The sequence below is a fragment of the Arctopsyche grandis genome, chromosome 6 (genome assembly GCF_051622035.1).
Source record: "Arctopsyche grandis isolate Sample6627 chromosome 6, ASM5162203v2, whole genome shotgun sequence".
Lineage (NCBI taxonomy): Eukaryota > Metazoa > Arthropoda > Insecta > Trichoptera > Hydropsychidae > Arctopsyche > Arctopsyche grandis.
Window position 1 is genome coordinate 4,309,327 of NC_135360.1, and position 21,445 is coordinate 4,330,771.

At 34.1% G+C, this 21,445-nt stretch overlaps 2 protein-coding genes and 1 long non-coding RNA gene across 5 annotated transcripts in view; 1 reads left to right on the top strand and 2 right to left on the bottom strand.

Annotated features, from left to right (window-relative positions):
- LOC143913612 (uncharacterized) overlaps window positions 1-21,445 on the top strand; it is a 374,023-nt gene that overhangs the window by 351,434 nt on the left and 1,144 nt on the right. The gene's annotated exons all lie outside the window — the stretch shown is intronic.
- LOC143913614 (uncharacterized) lies at window positions 4,216-20,771 on the bottom strand. Its single transcript, XR_013260754.1, has 3 exons — window positions 20,626-20,771; window positions 5,333-5,693; window positions 4,216-4,774 (listed from the first exon to the last, which is right to left on the bottom strand). It is a non-coding gene; the product is annotated as an uncharacterized LOC143913614 (long non-coding RNA).
- LOC143913608 (uncharacterized) lies at window positions 14,544-21,155 on the bottom strand. 2 transcript variants are annotated; one of them, XM_077433498.1, is made up of 5 exons: window positions 20,965-21,155; window positions 20,489-20,851; window positions 20,181-20,414; window positions 18,142-20,031; window positions 14,544-15,177 (listed from the first exon to the last, which is right to left on the bottom strand). In XM_077433498.1, exons 2-4 carry the CDS (start codon window positions 20,600-20,602, stop codon window positions 19,138-19,140), a joined length of 1,242 nt encoding a protein of 413 aa, XP_077289624.1. In that variant the 5' UTR covers window positions 20,603-20,851; window positions 20,965-21,155; the 3' UTR covers window positions 14,544-15,177; window positions 18,142-19,137. The 2 variants fall into 2 exon arrangements, with proteins under 2 accessions (XP_077289624.1, XP_077289625.1); XM_077433499.1 differs by having other exon boundaries at window positions 14,544-15,305; window positions 16,110-20,031.

A 21,445-nucleotide genomic window follows, 5' to 3' on the forward strand; every position in this document is an offset into this window, starting at 1 on the left:
TAAATAATACTACTAATTCGTGAAATTAATTCGAAATTGACTTAAATTGAAAATCAATTTTGGTGGCTGTCAAATATTTTTCACACGTTTCGTCGATTAAATAAAACTTTTCATCGAATTCTCGACTTTTACGTTATTTTCTATTATTCATTAAGTGATTCTCAAAGTTTTCATAATTATAACTTTTATTTAAAAATGAAGATGAATTTCATATATGTTTTTGCAATTTGCTACATTCCAACGGCTGTCAAATGTTTTTACGAAGGTTTCTCAAATACTTTTACATTTTTATTCTGTTATATCGTGGTTTTTATCGAATTGTGAAATTTTCTAGTATTGTTAACTTTTATGAGAAATAATCAATATGTTAATGTCAGTAGCTCTGAAACTTTTATTTTATTAATATGTTTTTATCCTAAAGTTAATTTCCAAATAATGTAACTTTACAAATTCAAATGATTTCACAGATTTCCGTCCGTTTATTTAATTCCAGTTATTCTCAAACGGTTTGTAGTACCAGAGATTCTCCAATAAAAAATTTTGATGAATACATATTTTTGTGTTTTCAATGATTTTCGACTGATTTTAAGATGGTTTTTCACACTTTTATTAAGTTTAATAGTATTTTTATGGGATAATTTTATTCATCTATGTTTTCAGTAATTGTCAACAATTTCAAGAAACGTTTCTCAATTATTTACATATTTTTTATTTTTATATTTTCGTAATTATTTATTCAAAGTAATCAAAATATTTCCTTTAATTGTCTTTATACCGGCGCTTCTGAAATGTAATAGTGTATTTTGTTCACATACAAATGTGAATTATTTGGATTTTCACTTAAAGAGTTGGTATTTCTTTTGATTAATCGTGTTTTTTTTTCATTTCTGAAAGTTCCACTCTTTTTACGCACGGTAGAGTGAATTGGTTTTATACGGCTAAACGTGTCACGATATTTTGAACGAAACTGGAGTGAGATGGCTACGATTTAAATTGTAAGTATATAAAAATTAATAAAACGTGTGTAATACAAAATTAGCAAACATGATACAAACGAATTTGCACAGCAATATAAAACAAGGTTAATATTCAGCAGCTGGATTCATGGCAGTAGTCTCCATAGCAGTAGCTTAAAAACATTTGCCGATCATCTTCTTCAATATACACTTTAAAACGTTGCACATAATTTAACAAACACTGATATTTGATTGAAATTCAAATTCACTAACAATAAAAAATTAATTCGTTTTTCACACGCGAAGGAAAATTATTATAAAAAATCACTTTGTCACAATTTAATTAATTATGGCTTTATTTGCGAACGACATATTGATTGATTTTAATTGATAATGAATTGAAACGTTAAAAATTCGCGATCAAATTGGCGTGAGGTTCGACCATTTTTCTTCGACTGAAATCGAATGAAAACAAACAAGTGAATTAACTTTTTAAATTCAAATTCAAATATTTTTGCCATTTATTTTAACTCTATGTATTCATTCAATGCATTCAACTTATTTTTACTTTATGTATTGAATTAACACCAACAGCAGACTGCAATCATCAACATCAGTCAACTCGTCTAGTTGAATACTCTCTTTTAGAGGACTGACTTTGAAATCTTTTACTACTTACAGTAAAATATTAACACTGAGATCTTGATTGCGCGATTGCACACATTGTTCAATAACGGAATGTGCTGAATTGCCTTTTGTGCTTCAGAGCCTAATAGAAATTTAGCAATTATTATTATACACATTGTTTTACCAATTCCTAGGGTATTTCCTTAGCATACAGATATGCCACTTGATGAGAAGCTTCTAACAAGGGCTCTTGAATTGCTGCGACGCTAAATTTTGTAATAAGATCACTGCTGTCACATCGTGCCTTTTTAGGCTTCATGGTGCTAAAACTATATACATATATCCTGCAGCAGATCGTAATAAAAACAATCGTGTAATTATGTTAAATTAAAATAGAAGAAACTAAAATTTACAAAAAAATCTATCTATAACATAGATATAGAATAACCTATTATTCTATATCTATGATATATGTCTAATGAATAAAATCTATTTAAATCTGAAAAATTAAATCACATGTGTGTATTATCATAATTTACAGCCATTCGCCATCCACTGCTGGACGAAGACCTCTTCCATTCGTCTCTGCATTGGGAAAATCTCAAACATTTATCTTATTTCATCCACCCATCTCCCCTATTTTTCCACTTTATGAACGTAAATTCGTCCAAGGTAGGGGGGAGGCATGGCACCCCCCTCGGATCTCCCTTTGATTTCTTTGTTCGTTATAAATTGGCAAAATTTATTAACTAAAATCGACACAGTGACGCCAATAATGCACATCATCTTTAAAATATATATATACATATTAATATTTGGGGATCCTCCTGGGGTAGGGCTGCCAGATTAATTTGGATATTTTAATCCCCCCCCCTCGACCCCCCGGGCACCGATATTACTTAAATTAATATTTAAAGACCATTCAGAGAGTAAATGAATGAGTAAGTGTTGTTTTAAAATAATTCGCTTTCTGCAATTGAATAAATAGTTATTTTAGAAAGTGTCAAAAAGTTTACATGTTCAATATTGGATAGGCTACTCAAATACGGGACTGTCTGGGTTGCTTTAGGTTTGTTTTAATAAAAATGAAAAGTCAAAGGTATTCGACGAAAACCTGCTGTGGAGTCAACGATAAGACCAGTCCAGGAAGATCCCGAGAAGAAGCTTCCAACAGTGCTGACGCTTTCATCGTGTCCATGTAAACGATTCACTGTAAGTTCGCCTAATGCAATTCACCTAATTCGAGTATACCTAAGCGAGTTGGTCGAATATCAACATACCGAACGACGACCATACCTAATGTCATATATACCTAACTGCAGTTTACCTAAATACAAATTGGTCGAATGAAGGTGTTTTTACGTTGACGGATAGATGGCTCTTTTGCATTGATTATTTAAAACAAAATAAAATATTAAGTTGTATTTTAAAATTTATATTTTATTAATAGATGAAGTCGATCACTGGCACGTATTTATTGTTTTTAAAAAATGTGCGTGTTTGACTGTGTATTTTAGTGATAATTCAAACACCATTAAATATCTTTGAAACTGAAACACTGAAACTTTTTACTGCGTAATAAAATTTTAATCGTTGCGCTATAATTTTTTTTTCATTTTAAAATCTGCCGGAAGTAGCATTATTTTTCTTTGAATTATTATATATCCTAGACCGTGTATCGAACTGAAATTTTATATCTATAACTTGTATTAACTTGTACACTCGAACTTACACTATTTTTTGGACTTATTAATTAAATGTCTACTCTTATCGAAAAAATATAGTCCTTCAATTAATATTACATAAATAATAAATAATCAATAAGTTTTATAAACCGGAAACGAGCCTTTTATTACATACAAATCTCAAAAATGCTGCGACTGCTGCTGCCGATGCTGCTGATTTTTTCGAAACTATTGGATACTCACATTAAACTAATAGTTGATAGTGTCATGCCGACTCGAATTGCAAGTCAAGTGCCGTTTTATTAAGTGATAAGCAATACTGTGTTACATTCATTGAAAGCCTAGGTTCTATAAATCATATTCATTAAGTAGATAGAAGAAACGGAATTCAGCGAAGAAATGTCATACGATGAACACTTACCATTTTACATATCGACTAATTCCGATAAGTCATATTTTAAATCCATTGTCATATGAAATAATTATTATATATGGGATAGATGAAACATATTGTGACTAATTAGAATATATTACAACAGGTAAATACACTTTTACTATACATATGTACTCTGTTAATATTTTTTTATATAGATATATACTTTTTACCCGAACACTAGAAAAAGTCAAAGATTTGTGGAAACATTGTGTTTCATTTGATACTTACTCTAGAGAACAGCTGGCATTGTTATCATTAACAATCTTTGAGTTTTACTGAACAACATTTCAAATCTATTTTCAAACAAGAAATCGAACGGAAATAAACTAGAAAATATATATCACTCTTTATCTTCCGGCGAAAATTCGTCTTAGATTGTAGAAGACAAGAGTCTCCACTTGCTGAAGTTGAAAATTATAAAGAAAAAGTATTATTATATATTAATTATTTAAATAATGGGAATAAAAAGTACACAGTAAAATTTTTAAAATTGAAAGAAATAGAGTCTTTTGAAATTTTTTTAATACACAATAATTATGATAAATATTAATAAACACGAAAACACAGTATTTAATGAATGGTCTGGTATACAAATATTTAAAATATAAAAAAAACTCATGGGGTGGTGTTTTATTGGCAGTCTTTTCACTACACAATAACCATGAGCGGTGACACATCACTTGCAAAACTTGATTTTAAGTGGCAGTCATTACATAACAATTCATTCCACAATAACAACAATTCAAAACAACATATCAATTCGGAAATCAACGAAAACACAGTATTTAATCAATGGTCTGGTATACAAATATTTAAAATATAAAAAAAAACTCATGGGGTGGCGATTTATGCAATAGTATTAAAGCTAATCAGTCTTTTCACTACACAATAACCATGAGCGGTGACACATCACTTGCAAAACTTGATTTTAAGTGGCAGTCATTACATAACAATTCATAAAAACAATTCATTCCACAATAACAACAATTCAAAACAACATATCAATTCGGAAATCAATATTCATGTGGCAAGACAATTTCTTCTTTAGTAGCCGGGTTCGTTGGAGCAACCTTTAGAAAAAATGCAAAAAATACAGTATAAATAAATACAGTATATATAATAAATATATATAGATTAAGCAAAGATTTAGAAAAAAATACAGAATAAAGCTATGGTAGGTATTTTGAATGTGAGTAGATTTAAGAGTATTGGAAGTATGTTAGATGAATTAGGATGGATGAGTATTAGAATTAGTCTAAATATTTGTACATTGTCTTTTGTTTATAAGTTAGATCATAAGTTATTGCCTAAGTATTTTGATGATTATATGATAAGGAATAGAGATAAACATAGTTTTTATACTAGAAATAAGGACACACTAGTTGTAAGTAGTGTAAGAAAAAATAAGACAGCTGGAGGTGTTTTTCACAGAGGTGTGCTCATGTACATATAATGCCCTCCCCGAGTGCATCAGGTCTGCTAAGACCATGGATGCATTCTTGTGAGGTGCGAAGAGACACCTCTGTGAGGGACAGTACATATAAGTTAATTATAAATTTTAGAGTTAAGTAATTAAGATGTATTTTTAAATTAGCTTGATACCTAAAATAATATATAAATAAATAAACCTCTTTTCTGGTCCGCACGTTTCTAATTGTCCTTTTCATATTTGATATGGACGGCAATTGAGCTGCCACTGCATTTCCCACGCCAGAAAAAGCTTGAGACAGCAGGAAATGGGGTGGATCTCTGGTGTTCTCCGCCATATCTCTAACGGTCTCCATAACTTTGGCTGCTTGTAGCTTTGCAGCATCTCCAGCGTGGTTGTGGTCGTCTTTGTATGAAAACACTATATCGTCCGTAGTTATAATTCTGGCGCGGCACTTGAATCTACTGTACTTGTCGCATTTCCAATAAGTTTTATGGTGGATTGTTTTGTCCTTAACGAACAGGTAGTGATCGAAGGACAATTTCTGCTTGCCTTTTTCACTTGAAATGAACTCCAAAGGCATTTTTAATTTATATGAGAAACAAACACGCGTGTGACAGATAAGCGGCGTAGCGATAAACGGCGTAGCGATAAGCGGCGTAGCTAACAGACAAAGCGAGCTTAACAGTGAACTGAGTTTCAATGTCATGACCAGGAAGCTTTTATAGTAATCCTAATACGGCAGGGGCTCCCAAACTTTTTCTGCAATATAACACTTCGCAAAACCGGAAATTTTTACGGAAACATTTATTTTTTGGGTAATCATAATAGTAAAAAAATACAAATAAAATATGTTATTAAAACAATTATTATTTATTTTATAACTATTTTCAAAACATATTAGAATTAAAATACGAGTAAATAAAGCTCGTAATGACAAACGATTTTGAACCGTATAAAAATGATTGTATTTCATAATATTTGTTATTGTAAGTGTAATTATATAGTGCTAGTAGTTTTACCCGGCTTCGCTCGGTATTTGTAATATAAACCGCTTAAACATGGCTAATCTAATAGTAAACATTTTATTAAATGTATTTGAATAGTTTTATCTAATTTAAATTTATTTGAATATTCATTTGTTTTTTTATTAAATTGAACGTCACGGACTCTACGAACCAAACAAACATACATACATAGTACATACATATATACAAAGTCTCTTTCAAAATTATATACTATATTTGCATGGTAAGGAATGTGAAGACAGGATAGACGCAATGGATCTGTTTTGTTAAGAAAATTTATGTAAAAAAAGCGATTTGCGGAGTCATCATTATAATATGCTCAAGGTTTAATATATTTGTCTACTATTTCGTCATACTTATATTACTGATAAATGGTTTTAATAAAAATAAAAAAATTACAAAGTACATAAAATATATTTTCTTTGAATTAAATCTCACTACAAAATAAATTTGATGAAATTCTTGTGCTTGTTTCAAGGAACGTTTTTTAAAATTCGGTTCAAATGATGCGAGATATACCCTTAAGTCTGGAGCTGCATTCAATTATGTATTTCTATGTCTTTTATTAAACGATATCGGTTGCCGGATTTTCAATCATCGAATGTACATATTGACATCGTATATGATTAATTAAGATAATGTTTATTAATTATATAAAATATTTCTATTTATGATTCATTCAAGTGATACACGTACCACGGGTTGGGAACCGCTGCTCTAGGTTGTTAAAAAACGCTGTTGTAAACAAAATATCGAAAAATTTGGTTTTGAATTCCATTATTGCATCAGTGGACTCATGGGACGATGGCTCCTCGGCTCCTCGTCAATTAAATTCTCTTTTGGATCCGATTATTTGAATTGGGACTGAAATCGTCAGTTAAATCCGCATCTATTACGAGAACTTTTTTACAATTTCAATAACTCCTTTCACTACATCAATTTATATTAGAATCTTTATACAAAATATCGATAACGCGGACTCTCATAGAAAGTTTATTTCTTATCGAACCGGGTTCTTGAATTACTAGAAGAAAGATAGTACCGCAAAATCGCAAGCATTTTTTTGCCATTCTACACGTCACGGGCACGAGAAGGAGATGATGGAAATTATAAACACAATTTTGATATCCTTATATTATCCTTATAGTGGTTTTACCCGGCTTTGCTTGGTATTTGTAATAAAAACCGCTTAAAAATGGCCAATCTGTAAATTTATTTGAATAGTTTTGTTTTATTCAAATTTTGAATATTCATTTGTTTTTGTTTTATTAAATTTAATGTCACGATTCTACGAACCAACGATAGTTACATACATACAAAGTCTCTTTCGAAAATATATATATTAGATTTCCCAAAGAAGCAGTTTATGTAAATGAGATCTATGTAGACATGTTTTGAGATTCATGAATCATGAATATATGTAAGTCCCGAATAATAACACAAACTACCAGTTACATTTACAAGCTACTAGTATAACAGTTTAATCACAAGTTACTGTTATAATATGTGGGGTTAAAACAATATGTATCTAGTGGAAATTAAGAACTTTAAATCTGGAACGACACATGCGTTCGCAATAAAGTACCATGTGGGGTTGACAATTATATATTGTTTCAACCCCCTTACATTATTGTTAACAATTGTGTCTATTTGAAACACACGTCTTTATAATTATCAACATTATTGTATGTTTTCAAGTAGTGATAATTGTCAACCCCACATGGTACTTTATTGCGAACGCATGGGTCGTTCCAGATTTAAAGTTCTTAATTTCCACTAGATACATAATGTTTTAACCCCACATATTATAACAGTAGCTTGTGATTAAACTGTTATACTAGTAGTATATAACTTATAAGAATAGACATATGTTTGCAATATTGTACGTGGGGTTAATTCCTTGGGAGTAATTCACATAACAATTACATATATTCTAACATCTGGCACGAACGAACGCATTTAGAAAGATTTCTTCTATTATGAGAAATTGTAAACAATTTTGTCGTTCAATTCTACAAAACCTTCCAAGAAGTACATACCTATGCATATTCTGAAACATCAAATACGGACCGCGCCCTTTGTCTTGGAGCGATATAGCACAAAGACTGTGAGAACCTTTTAAAAACATTCGTACAAATTTAATGTTAATACTAAAAAAAATGCACTTTAATAGTTCTCGAAATTCTGCAATACAATACAGTGCAATAAAATTATTGAGTGAAACTTCGAAATATTTTTAATCAGTGTTGAATACTTAAAAAAAATATCCCGTAGTATTTACAGAATTTCATTATTTCGTAATGCGATTAGGTATATCAAAAACTAAAGGAAAGAGTTAAAATAATACCTAATAAACATTTTCGTCACATCTATCATATATGGTAAGTTTCATTAAATGGTAAGAAATGAGGTCGAATTTATTAAATAGTGTACTAATGGAGATTTTGAAAAAACCTATTGCTGAATATGGCGGATTAAATGCATTAAATGCTTCCGCATTCAAAATAATACATATGAACCCACAATATTTAAGAACTCATGAGCTTAAATTCAAACCGCTAAGTGGATACCGAACTATATTAATTTCATTTGAATTTATATTTTTTAATTTTTAGCCCTATTTTATTACAATTCAAAATAAGATGGTTACGTATTTTCGAGGAATTTTTATATTTTACGACCCCCGTATTGTGTGTACATATGTATTGTTTTGAATGCTGGAGAAAACTTGGTATCAGCTAGTTTGTGCGTATATCCATTTAGCGGTGCGTTTGAATCCCAGGTCATAAAGATGTCGAGCCGACATTCGGCACCCTTTAAACTTGAGCCGCCAAGTACAAATTCGCATAAATTTGAAAATGGTCAAATTAGCCCCGAGACTGTTTTTGAGTGCATATACCTACATACATATATTGATTTACAACTGCCTATTTGCGAGCTTGGAATTTGATTTTAAGCTCACCCCTGAAGGCGTTTGTACGTGAATACGGAGCTTTGCGGATCATTTATACAAAATTCAAATGTTTTACATGATTTCATCCGAAACGAGGTTGAATCGTAACGAGGATGGCAATTTATTTTCAACTGTTTCATCAAGTAATAATATTTATGCATACAATATTTGATATAAGTACATATACACATGTTACAACGAAATCACACCATTTTTAAGTTACATATTCATATGTATGTGCATGTAGGTACTAGTCACTAGTGCGAAAGTATTCGGTTATGATATCACTAAAACGCTAGTGAAAATGTGTTTTCACTGACAATATGACCCCACTTAACACACATAAAACAAAGATTTTTGATTTATTATTTATTTATTCCTTAGATATTAATCAATTTATAGTCAGTATTTTAATATGCATAGATTGTCAGTATTTTTATTATTTATCCGGTCACAATAACACGGGCAAAGCCGGGTAGTAACACTGGGAATTTTATAAAATTATTTTTTACATATTGTTATTTTTACTATTTTAAATTACTTTTGTATATATTTATTTTCTTTTCATGCCTTCTTTTAAAGTATTTGATTTTTGTATGTTGTCAAAAAAATCAATTCACTATATTAAAAAAAAAATTATACTTTCTCGAGAATTTTCGAGAATCTCGAGAAACCAAAAAAGAAAATCTCGAATTCTCGAGATTCAAATATTTCGAGAAAATAAGATTCTCAAATCTCGAGATTCAAATATTCCGAGAAAAGGAGATTCTCGAATCTCGAGAATCAAAAAAAGTCGAGAAATCACAACCTCTAGTCTACGCCGAGTTTGAGCGCAATGTGTAATAAGAATTTAAATAAAATTATATGTTACTATGCCATCAGTTAACATCAAGTCAAATAATAACTTTACGTATTATTAAAAATACTATAATAAGAGTGCATATTATTAAATATATTACTGGGTTCGGTGATTACTGGTCACAAATTACTCGTCACAAAGTCACTAAAATCTCTATAACGGAACATCTGGCGGCCGAAAAGTACATCATACTAACGATAACTATCATAGTAACGAGAACTTGAGTGCCAAATATTGTGTATTCGCGATTTTCATGACTAAATATGTCTTTGTGACCACCCCAATGTGACGAATAGTCCAATTACCATATTACTGCTAGTTAACATTGAAAATTAGGTTAATGTGTTATTTGACGAATAGAGATTCGAAAAATACGTCTTTCGGTAAACTGGTTTCCGAAGAAAGTGTCATTAGTAAAATAGCACTAGCAATTTGCTCATTACCATATCTAAGGATCCATCATTCTCCACTCTCCAGACTTCTATGGTGTTTTTCCCGTCCAAGTAGCGATGGAGTGCAGACTTTGTCGACTTTGCTCTGCTCGACCAGAGGCTTTCGTCTCCATCCACGACGATCCTCATCCACAGCATTTGGTTCAACGCATTTGGACCTGCTGTCAGCTGCGGGTTAGTTACACTTAAACCATTGCTATTGCTAATTCTTTAGTTCTCGTAATCTTCAATTCATTTTTCATCTGCAGGTTAGGAAAGATGATCGTCTGCCGGATATGATATGCCTTTCGTGTGTCAACAATCTAGAGTTGCTCGACAGCTTTCGGAACGCTTGTCTTCAGAGTGACAAAACATCGAGGATCAGATCAGATGAGTGCTTGGATATCAAGGTAGAGGAAGTTTTGCTGGAAGATTTAATATGGGAAAAAGAGTCTGGAGCTGATTTTCCACCAAACATTTCGAATTGGCAAGACGATGGCGAGGTAAGTGAATGGAATTTGAGTGCATCAGAACGATTCCAAGCAAAACATGAATCAAATCGAAAATAGAAAATGCACCCGTAAAATGACATCGAATCACAATATAAAAATGTTACATGTATTAAATTTTACAACATTTGGTTTATTTTGTAGACACGTGGAGGAAACATTATTTCGGACGATAAAGTGATAGAAATAAAATATACTATTGGCATTCCAGCAGAAGAAGTACCATTGCGAGATGATGACCCTACATATTCCGAATTGGACCATAAAATGAATTTTCAAGACAAATTGCTTACTCGTGAACACACTCTTGTAACACCTAAAACATCTCAAACTCGTATTAAGCCGTATAAATGTGACAATTGTACGAATAAATTTACCACTAAACAAGGACTCAGTTTGCACATGAATGTTCACACTGAGATAAAGCCACACTTTAGAAGTCATATGCAATACCACTCTGGAAAAAAACCGTTCAAATGTGATATTTGCTTAAAATCGTTCACTTACGAATTTAGCTTTAACAAACACATGAAAATCCACTCTGGAGGAAAACCGTTCCAATGTGATACTTGCTTACAATCGTTCACTTACGAATTTAGCTTTTCGAAACATATGAAAATCCACTCTGGAGGAAAACCGTTCCAATGTGATATTTGCTTAAAATCATTCATTTACAAATCTAGCTTTTCCAAACATATGAAAATCCACTCCGGAGTAAAACCGCACGAATGTGATATTTGTTTAAGATCATTCACTTACGAATTTAGCTTTTTGAAACATATGAAAATCCACTCTGAAGGAAAAACTGTTCGAATGTAACGTTTATTTTTAAATCATTCAAGGCAAAATATGTACATGTAAGTATTTGTAGTGGAGTAAAACCGACCAGTTGAACCGGGCCGGCAGTAATCCGGTCCAACTGGCGTAGGTACGTCATATTTGTCGTCTATTCTAGAAACAATGGCAGACGCAATTTTCAACTAGGACATATTAGTTTGGTTGGTGGAATCTCGTCCCATCTTGTGGGACAAGACTAGTGAATCATACAAGAATAAAATACAGACAAGAAATGCGTGGAAAGCCGTGTGCGAAGGAACGATGAAGAAAAAATCTAGTGCGTAGTTATTATTTATTATTTTTATTTATTTATTACAATTTTGCAATAGTGACATTATAGAGTAGTTAGAAGTCGTTACTATGGGCTAAACAAAAAATGAAAAAGGATTATGTAAAGTGAGAAGATTTGGTGCCACTTTAGTATACCTTCACATATCTACTTTAGTACTAAGCCCGCTTTAAAGATCAAGGAATTTGACCCTTAAAGCCCTCAACATGAGGCCACCACCCCCCCAACGAATACAGTCTAAGAGACCCTTTCGTCGGAGAGCGAGACAGTTGTTCATGAATATCACAAAAGAACAACCGCACATCACTGTTCTAATAAAAAAAACCACACTGTACATAACCAAGTACAAAATAAACAACAACGCATGAACACATAAAGCGCGCATGCGTTAAGAAATCTAATTTAGTATGCGATCTACCTTCACGTTTTTACTTTAATATGCGGTCTCACTGTATCAGTTCTCGCGTGTGACAGTGAGACTGAATAATACCGACCCTAACAGCCTAATCTTAAATGAATAGGGCCAACCCTAACTTATCCGAACCTAACCTGATTCTTAAATAAATAGGTGTTGGCTGCTAAGATATGGTTTTTTTTGTGAAAATACTGATGAAATAAAACTAAAAAAAAAGATAGCTCAGCAGCCAACACCTATTTATTAAAGGGTCAGGTTAGGTTAGGTTAAGTTAGGGTTGGCCCTATAAAAAACAAAAATTATAATAAGCAGGTCGTTGCTACGATACAAATAAAAAAAATAATCGACTGCGATTCAAAGGTTAGATCGCATGCTAAGGTAGACCGCATAATTAAGTGGCTCCGAAGGTTTTTATTAGTTGTTTATAAATTACATACATGTTAAATTTCTGACATTTGCCAACTAACTGATCCAGTTTCCGCTAAGAAATAATCAGCGAATACGTTTCTAATATCGTTAGCCAGCAGCATGGCTCGGTGGTTGGACTTTTGCCTAGCATCGAGAGGTTGCCGGGTTCGATCCCGTGAGTTGACCTCGATTGAAAGGAACTTATTCCGAGTATATTATCTGTAATGCTGCTGGTCAGACTTGGATATTTGTGACTCCAGGTCGATCGTTTCCTATCAGAGTTTGCCAATTTATCTGATGATTCATTATTGAAACGGTTCCTCCATTAAAAAAATGGCTAAAAACCACCTTACCTACTATATGTCACCACTATTTGAATTTGAGTATGATTTATGTACAATAAAATTTATATGCAAATAATTATATTCATAGACGTCTCGTTTATTTCGAGTTTTCAGTGTCTCGTAATTCAGCGACTTATATAATAACAAGTCGAAAGAAAATCAAAGGCATTTATAAATGTTGGCCAGCCAGGGACTAAAAAGGCACCGCAACTGGACAATCTTATGCATCACAGGGACAGCTAGTTGCAACAGTTCAACAGTTGCAATTGAATTCTGCAAGTCTATAATATGCATCGTATGGGCAACAATACTCGTCTCTTGATAATGTCTCTGATACATCGTCGATTGATTTTGGCAACGATTGCTAATATTTTCTATGTTCTTTCACTATGATTTCCATGCTCTTTACTAGTTTAATACTTATTATTATTTTTTTTTATATAACAAATAGATATAAAATAAAAGTTATTAATTATTAAAATAAAATCTTTTTTCAATTACCATATTGCTATTGCGAACATCTGCATAAGTTGAATACAATATATTATATCTAAGGGCCGGATAACCAAGGTGCCGTCTTGAAAAAAACGGACCCAGAGGGTGCTGTGTATTGTTCATTGCATTGTTAAAGGTTCGCTGAACGTTTTTTTTTTGGACTCTAGCTTTGTAAATAGAACTAAACCGCCCCGATTCCTAGAAAAAGCACTGTGACTATCCGGTGTCTACTCATAACAGTGTCTTGGCGTTGTAGAGGATCCTTCAATTTGTCGTTTCAGCTCGTGGAAAGAAGGGAAGGACATACGAAAATAATTGAAGAATTCCAAGTAGTCTTTTTTGAATGAAATCGTTAAAAAACATTAATAAGCTTTATTGTTTGAAATTTCGAAAAGGTGAATTAAAATTAAATTTTTTTAATTTGTTAATATGTACCCTTAATGAGGAGCACTGCATGTCAAACTGTCCCAGAGGCGTCATACACCCTTCGGGCCGGGGCTTGTATATAATAAATATATCAATTACTTTAAAAAACCAACTGAAGACTCCTGGCATGATATTCAGCGATAAAGTTTATAATATTATAGACAGGGAAGGTGTGTTGACAGTTGCCGAACCATACGTAGGACGACTCACGGATACACTCATGTTAAGTGTTCTGAATTGCATATACATATATATCCCCATATCGGGTTAGTTAATAATAAAATATTAGGTTTCAAGTATAATATATTGTATTAAGGGTATTCAAGATACCATAGTGCATAAATAAAATAAATTAATGGTTTTTAAAGTAGTGAGATGGAAATGATTAAAAAACAGTGTTGGCTTTTTTTTTTATTGAAACAATAACATGACGAAATGAAATAAACATCAGCACAAAATAGAAACATGAATTTTAGATAAAATCATCAACACATTTATTGAACAAAGGTATAAACATACAAAACAGAAAATAAAAATACATTAGCATGAAACAGGAGCATTGCCTTTACGAAATTTTTAACTGTTCCAAGCTTAATATGAATTGGTGGCATTGTAATATGACTGGATTTGACAAAAGGTAAATTTTTAATTAATTCCCGGTTCTAGTGATTTTCGGATTGGCCAATCTTTAGTTTGTAGTGCAAATTTCTAGCACGGCTATCCCACTCACACAAAAAAACAAGAATATTTTGTGTAGCCCTGCTGTAACCTGAGCAATATACCAACAATCTTCAAATCTGCCACTGATATTTTTCATAGTTGATTTTTTTTAAAAGATTCTCCATATTTTCATACGTTTCCTTCACATTAACCGCTTAGACGCCCAGCCGACGCGCTAAGCGTATAATAGATACGGCTGTTTGCGCCTTAAGGCGCTTTGGGCAGCTAAGCGGTTAAAACCATGAGCAATTGGAAATGATAGCAGTACGTTGGTATTGTGTAGAAGGACCGCTTTTAGACTGAGTTTTGACGCATCTATAAACAATTTCCCTTCGCCGTGAGGTACTAATAGTCTTCATGGCGAGTATGATAGATTGTCACTTTAACATTATCACACAAGAGCATGTTGAACTCTTTCAATCTCAATGCCAACAGATCAGCCTTATATTTTGACAGACCTAAGTCCCTTATTAAATCGTTCAGTCGGTTTTATTTCCTTCGTGTTGAATTACGTCTGCTCTGAAATCGAGGCTAGACCAATCGTTGCTTTCAAATTCCGGAGACGGTGACGTAATTGGTGGTTTTGGAATCGGAAATCCTTCGCCGTGAGGTACTAATAGTCTTCATGGTGAGTATGATAGATTGTCACTTTAACATTATCACACAAGAGCATGTTGAACTCTTTCAATCTCAATGCCAACAGATCAGCCTTATATTTTGACAGACCTAAGTCCCTTATTAAATCGTTCAGTCGGTTTTATTTCCTTCGTGTTGAATTACGTCTGCTCTGAAATCGAGGCTAGACCAATCGTTGCTTTCAAATTCCGGAGACGGTGACGTAATTGGTGGTTTTGGAATCGGAAATCCTTCGCCGTGAGGTACTAATAGTCATCATGGTGAGTATGATAGATTGTCACTTTAACATTATCACACAAGAGCATGTTGAACTCTTTCAATCTCAATGCCAACAGATCAGCCTTATATTTTGACAGACCTAAGTCCCTTATTAAATCGTTCAGTCGGTTTTATTTCCTTCGTGTTGAATTACGTCTTCTCTGAAATCGAGGCTAGACCAATCGTTGCTTTCAAATTCCGGAGACGGTGACGTAATTGGTGGTTTTGGAATCGGAAATCCTTCGCCGTGAGGTACTAATAGTCTTCATGGTGAGTATGATAGATTGTCACTTTAACATTATCACACAAGAGCATGTTGAACTCTTTCAATCTCAATGCCAACAGATCAGCCTTATATTTTGACAGACCTAAGTCCCTTATTAAATCGTTCAGTCGGTTTTATTTCCTTCGTGTTGAATTACGTCTGCTCTGAAATCGAGGCTAGACCAATCGTTGCTTTCAAATTCCGGAGACGGTGACGTAATTGGTGGTTTTGGAATCGGAAATCCTTCGCCGTGAGGTACTAATAGTCTTCATGGTGAGTATGATAGATTGTCACTTTAACATTATCACACAAGAGCATGTTGAACTCTTTCAATCTCAATGCCAACAGATCAGCCTTATATTTTGACAGACCTAAGTCCCTTATTAAATCGTTCAGTCGGTTTTATTTCCTTCGTGTTGAATTACGTCTGCTCTGAAATCGAGGCTCGACCAATCGTTGCTTTCAAATTCCGGAGACGGTGACGTAATTGGTGGTTTTGGAATCGGAAATCCTTCGCCGTGAGGTACTAATAGTCTTCATGGTGAGTATGATAGATTGTCACTTTAACATTATCACACAAGAGCATGTTGAACTCTTTCAATCTCAATGCCAACAGATCAGCCTTATATTTTGACAGACCTAAGTCCCTTATTAAATCGTTCAGTCGGTTTTATTTCCTTCGTGTTGAATTACGTCTGCTCTGAAATCGAGGCTAGACCAATCGTTGCTTTCAAATTCCGGAGACGGTGACGTAATTGGTGGTTTTGGAATCGGAAATCCTTCGCCGTGAGGTACTAATAGTCATCATGGTGAGTATGATAGATTGTCACTTTAACATTATCACACAAGAGCATGTTGAACTCTTTCAATCTCAATGCCAACAGATCAGCCTTATATTTTGACAGACCTAAGTCCCTTATTAAATCGTTCAGTCGGTTTTATTTCCTTCGTGTTGAATTACGTCTTCTCTGAAATCGAGGCTAGACCAATCGTTGCTTTCAAATTCCGGAGACGGTGACGTAATTGGTGGTTTTGGAATCGGAAATCCTTCGCCGTGAGGTACTAATAGTCATCATGGTGAGTATGATAGATTGTCACTTTAACATTATCACACAAGAGCATGTTGAACTCTTTCAATCTCAATGCCAACAGATCAGCCTTATATTTTGACAGACCTAAGTCCCTTATTAAATCGTTCAGTCGGTTTTATTTCCTTCGTGTTGAATTACGTCTTCTCTGAAATCGAGGCTAGACCAATCGTTGCTTTCAAATTCCGGAGACGGTGACGTAATTGGTGGTTTTGGAATCGGAAATCCTTCGCCGTGAGGTACTAATAGTCTTCATGGTGAGTATGATAGATTGTCACTTTAACATTATCACACAAGAGCATGTTGAACTCTTTCAATCTCAATGCCAACAGATCAGCCTTATATTTTGACAGACCTAAGTCCCTTATTAAATCGTTCAGTCGGTTTTATTTCCTTCGTGTTGAATTACGTCTGCTCTGAAATCGAGGCTAGACCAATCGTTGCTTTCAAATTCCGGAGACGGTGACGTAATTGGTGGTTTTGGAATCGGAAATCCTTCGCCGTGAGGTACTAATAGTCATCATGGTGAGTATGATAGATTGTCACTTTAACATTATCACACAAGAGCATGTTGAACTCTTTCAATCTCAATGCCAACAGATCAGCCTTATATTTTGACAGACCTAAGTCCCTTATTAAATCGTTCAGTCGGTTTTATTTCCTTCGTGTTGAATTACGTCTTCTCTGAAATCGAGGCTAGACCAATCGTTGCTTTCAAATTCCGGAGACGGTGACGTAATTGGTGGTTTTGGAATCGGAAATCCTTCGCCGTGAGGTACTAATAGTCTTCATGGTGAGTATGATAGATTGTCACTTTAACATTATCACACAAGAGCATGTTGAACTCTTTCAATCTCAATGCCAACAGATCAGCCTTATATTTTGACAGACCTAAGTCCCTTATTAAATCGTTCAGTCGGTTTTATTTCCTTCGTGTTGAATTACGTCTTCTCTGAAATCGAGGCTAGACCAATCGTTGCTTTCAAATTCCGGAGACGGTGACGTAATTGGTGGTTTTGGAATCGGAAATCCTTCGCCGTGAGGTACTAATAGTCTTCATGGTGAGTATGATAGATTGTCACTTTAACATTATCACACAAGAGCATGTTGAACTCTTTCAATCTCAATGCCAACAGATCAGCCTTATATTTTGACAGACCTAAGTCCCTTATTAAATCGTTCAGTCGGTTTTATTTCCTTCGTGTTGAATTACGTCTTCTCTGAAATCGAGGCTAGACCAATCGTTGCTTTCAAATTCCGGAGACGGTGACGTAATTGGTGGTTTTGGAATCGGAAATCCTTCGCCGTGAGGTACTAATAGTCTTCATGGTGAGTATGATAGATTGTCACTTTAACATTATCACACAAGAGCATGTTGAACTCTTTCAATCTCAATGCCAACAGATCAGCCTTATATTTTGACAGACCTAAGTCCCTTATTAAATCGTTCAGTCGGTTTTATTTCCTTCGTGTTGAATTACGTCTGCTCTGAAATCGAGGCTCGACCAATCGTTGCTTTCAAATTCCGGAGACGGTGACGTAATCGGTGGTTTTGGAATCGGAAGTCCTTCGCCGTGAGGTACTGGACGAATGGCAGATGGTATATTCGGATAAGTAAAATTACTTTGTCTTTCGAGAAGCACCTGTTACTTTTGGAGACACCATGCAAAAATAGCAATCAGTTGTATGATTTGTTGGTTCTCTCCACACCGTGGGTACAGCAAACGGCATTGATGGCATCTTGCGGTCGAACCATTAGGAAAGACGCGATTATACGTGTAGAGCCCAACTTTTGTCCTGATCTCCAATAGAACAACCAAAATAAAGATTGTAGGCTTTCGAAGTCATAGCCGAAATATTACGCCTCTGCGACTTAAAATTTACTCTCCCACAAATGTAACAAAAGCAATTTGTTCTACTTAAGCAGGGACGAGACATTGGTTTTTCTATATTTACGACCACAATATTATTTTAAATCACCAAGTTACACAAGTTTTATCATATATAAGGTTGGATTTAAACGCGAGTAGTTCTAAACAAATATCACATTTGAATAGTTTTATCTCTAGAGTGGATTTTCTTGTGTTTCGTTAGGCTATATTTGACAGTGAATGATTTTGAACAAATATCACATGTGAAAGGTTTATCTCCAGAGTGGCTTTTAATATGTCGCCTAAGGTTATCTTTTCTAGTAAATGAAATTAAACAAACACTACATTTTGCCATTGTCCCAGTATGAGTAGACATATGTTCACTGAGTTCCCATTTTCTGATGTATGATTTTGAACAAATATCACATTTGTGCGGATATATCTCAGTATGAACATACATGTGCGTTGTGAGATGACGTTTTACATTAAATGATTTTAAACAAATGTCACATTTGTGTGGCTTTAAGCCAATATGAATACTCATGTGTGTACTAAGTTGAGATTTTATCAAAAAACATTTTAAACAAATATCACATTTGAACGGTTTTTCTCCAGAGTGGCTTTGCATATGCTTCTTAAAGCCTGATTTTAGGACAAATGATTTTAAGCAAATGTCACACTTGTGTGCCCTTATCCCAAGATGATGTTTCATGTGCGTCGAGAGGGCATAACTGCGTACAAATGATCTTGAACATATATCACATTTGTACGGTTTTACCCCAGTATGAACACTCATGTGTGTAGAGAGTCCTTGTTTTTTGATAAATGTCTTTGAACAAAAGTCACACACAAGCACCTTTTTTCGAGTGTCAGATGTTTTATGTGTCATAAGATTGTGTTTACGAGCAGACATTTTGTCTTGAAAATTCATTTTATGGTCCAATTCAGAATGTGTAGGGGTCATCTCATATAAATCATTTCGTAATGGTACTTCTTCCGCTGGAATACAAATAGTATCATTTATTTCTACCACGTTATCGTCCGGAATAATGTTTCCTCCATGTGTCTACGAAACAAAGCAAACGTTGTAAAATTTGATACATGTCACATTTTTATAGTGCGATTCGATATCATTTTACAGGTGCATTTATATTTTCGATTAGATGAATTTTTTGCTTGGAATTGTTCTAATGTACTCAAAATCCATTCACTTACCTCGCCATCGTCTGGCCAATTGGAAGTGTTTGGTGGAAAATCAGCTCCAGACTCTTTTTTCCATATTAAATCTTCCAGCAAAACTTCCTCTACCTTGATATCCAAGTAATCGTTTGATCTCATCCTCGATGTTTTGTCACTCTGAAGACAAGCGTTTCGAAAGCTATCGAGCAACTCCAGATTGTTGACACACGAAAAGCAGATCATATCCGGCAGACGGTCATCTTTCCAAACCTGCAGATGAAAAATGAATTGAAGATTACGAGAACTAACGAATTAGCAATAGCAATGGTTTAAGTGTAAATAACCCGCAGCTGACAGCAGGTCCAAATGCGTTGCACCAAACGTTGTGGATGAGGATCGTCGTGGATGGACACGAAATCTTCTGATGAACCAGAGCAGAGGCAAAGTCTGCACTCCATCACTACTTGGATGGGAGAATCACCGTAGAAGTCTGGAGAGAGGAGAATGGATTCCTAGATATGGATATAGTCCCTCCTTGATGATGTTCGATGCATCTATCAAAAATGCTTTCTAAAGTCTTCATTTGACAGACGACAGTGGTCACTCGGCCTTTGGGAAGTGTGTGATGTGTATGCGTATTTTCGAATCAAAAGTTTAGGGTAGCCAAAATAATATTGGCAATGTTAGTTCTCAATCACAGGTTTATTCTATAATTTAGATTTTTAAAAACGTACATGAATAAAAATTGAAAATTGTAATTCTTTTTATTAGCATTCTTTATGATTTGACCTGCATATATTTGCATATCTGTATTACTCACGCGATATACTCGTTCGAAATTCGATGATTAACCAGCTGCTGATCGCATCTAGTAAAATGAATAAAGAATATGAACAGCATATAGAAAAAGTTTCCGTGGCTGGCCTAGTTGATGAAAGAAGCAAACGTAGAAACGTTGAACGCCAAATGTCAAATTATAAATGGGAGTACATGCTGCCAACTCAAATCGGTAAAATCTAAAAGAGCGTTATATCGATAAATTGGTTCGGTGATTATTGGTCACCAAGCGCTCGCCCAAAAGTCATTAAAATCTCTATAACGGAACATCTGGCAGCCGAAAAGTCCATCATACTAACGATAAGTATCATACTAACGAGAACTCTAGTGCCAAATATTCCGTATTAGCGATTTTCATGGCAAAAATTGTCTTTTCGGTGATCAATCGCAATCTGACTAATAATCCGATTACCCGATAAATTATCATAAAGTTGTGAATTTGCCCTTGTAGGAATATAGTACAA

Bases quoted from the DNA above. Each gene is read 5' to 3' on its own strand.
- LOC143913608 (XM_077433498.1), bottom strand. From the start codon at position 20,602: ATGGAGTGCAGACTTTGCCTCTGCTCTGGTTCATCAGAAGATTTCGTG. The intron at 20,415-20,488 runs GTTATTTACACT...TTTCATCTGCAG, and splicing joins GGACCTGCTGTCAGCTGCGG to GTTTGGAAAGATGACCGTCT. The intron at 20,032-20,180 runs GTAAGTGAATGG...TTTGTTTCGTAG, and splicing joins ATTGGCCAGACGATGGCGAG to ACACATGGAGGAAACATTAT.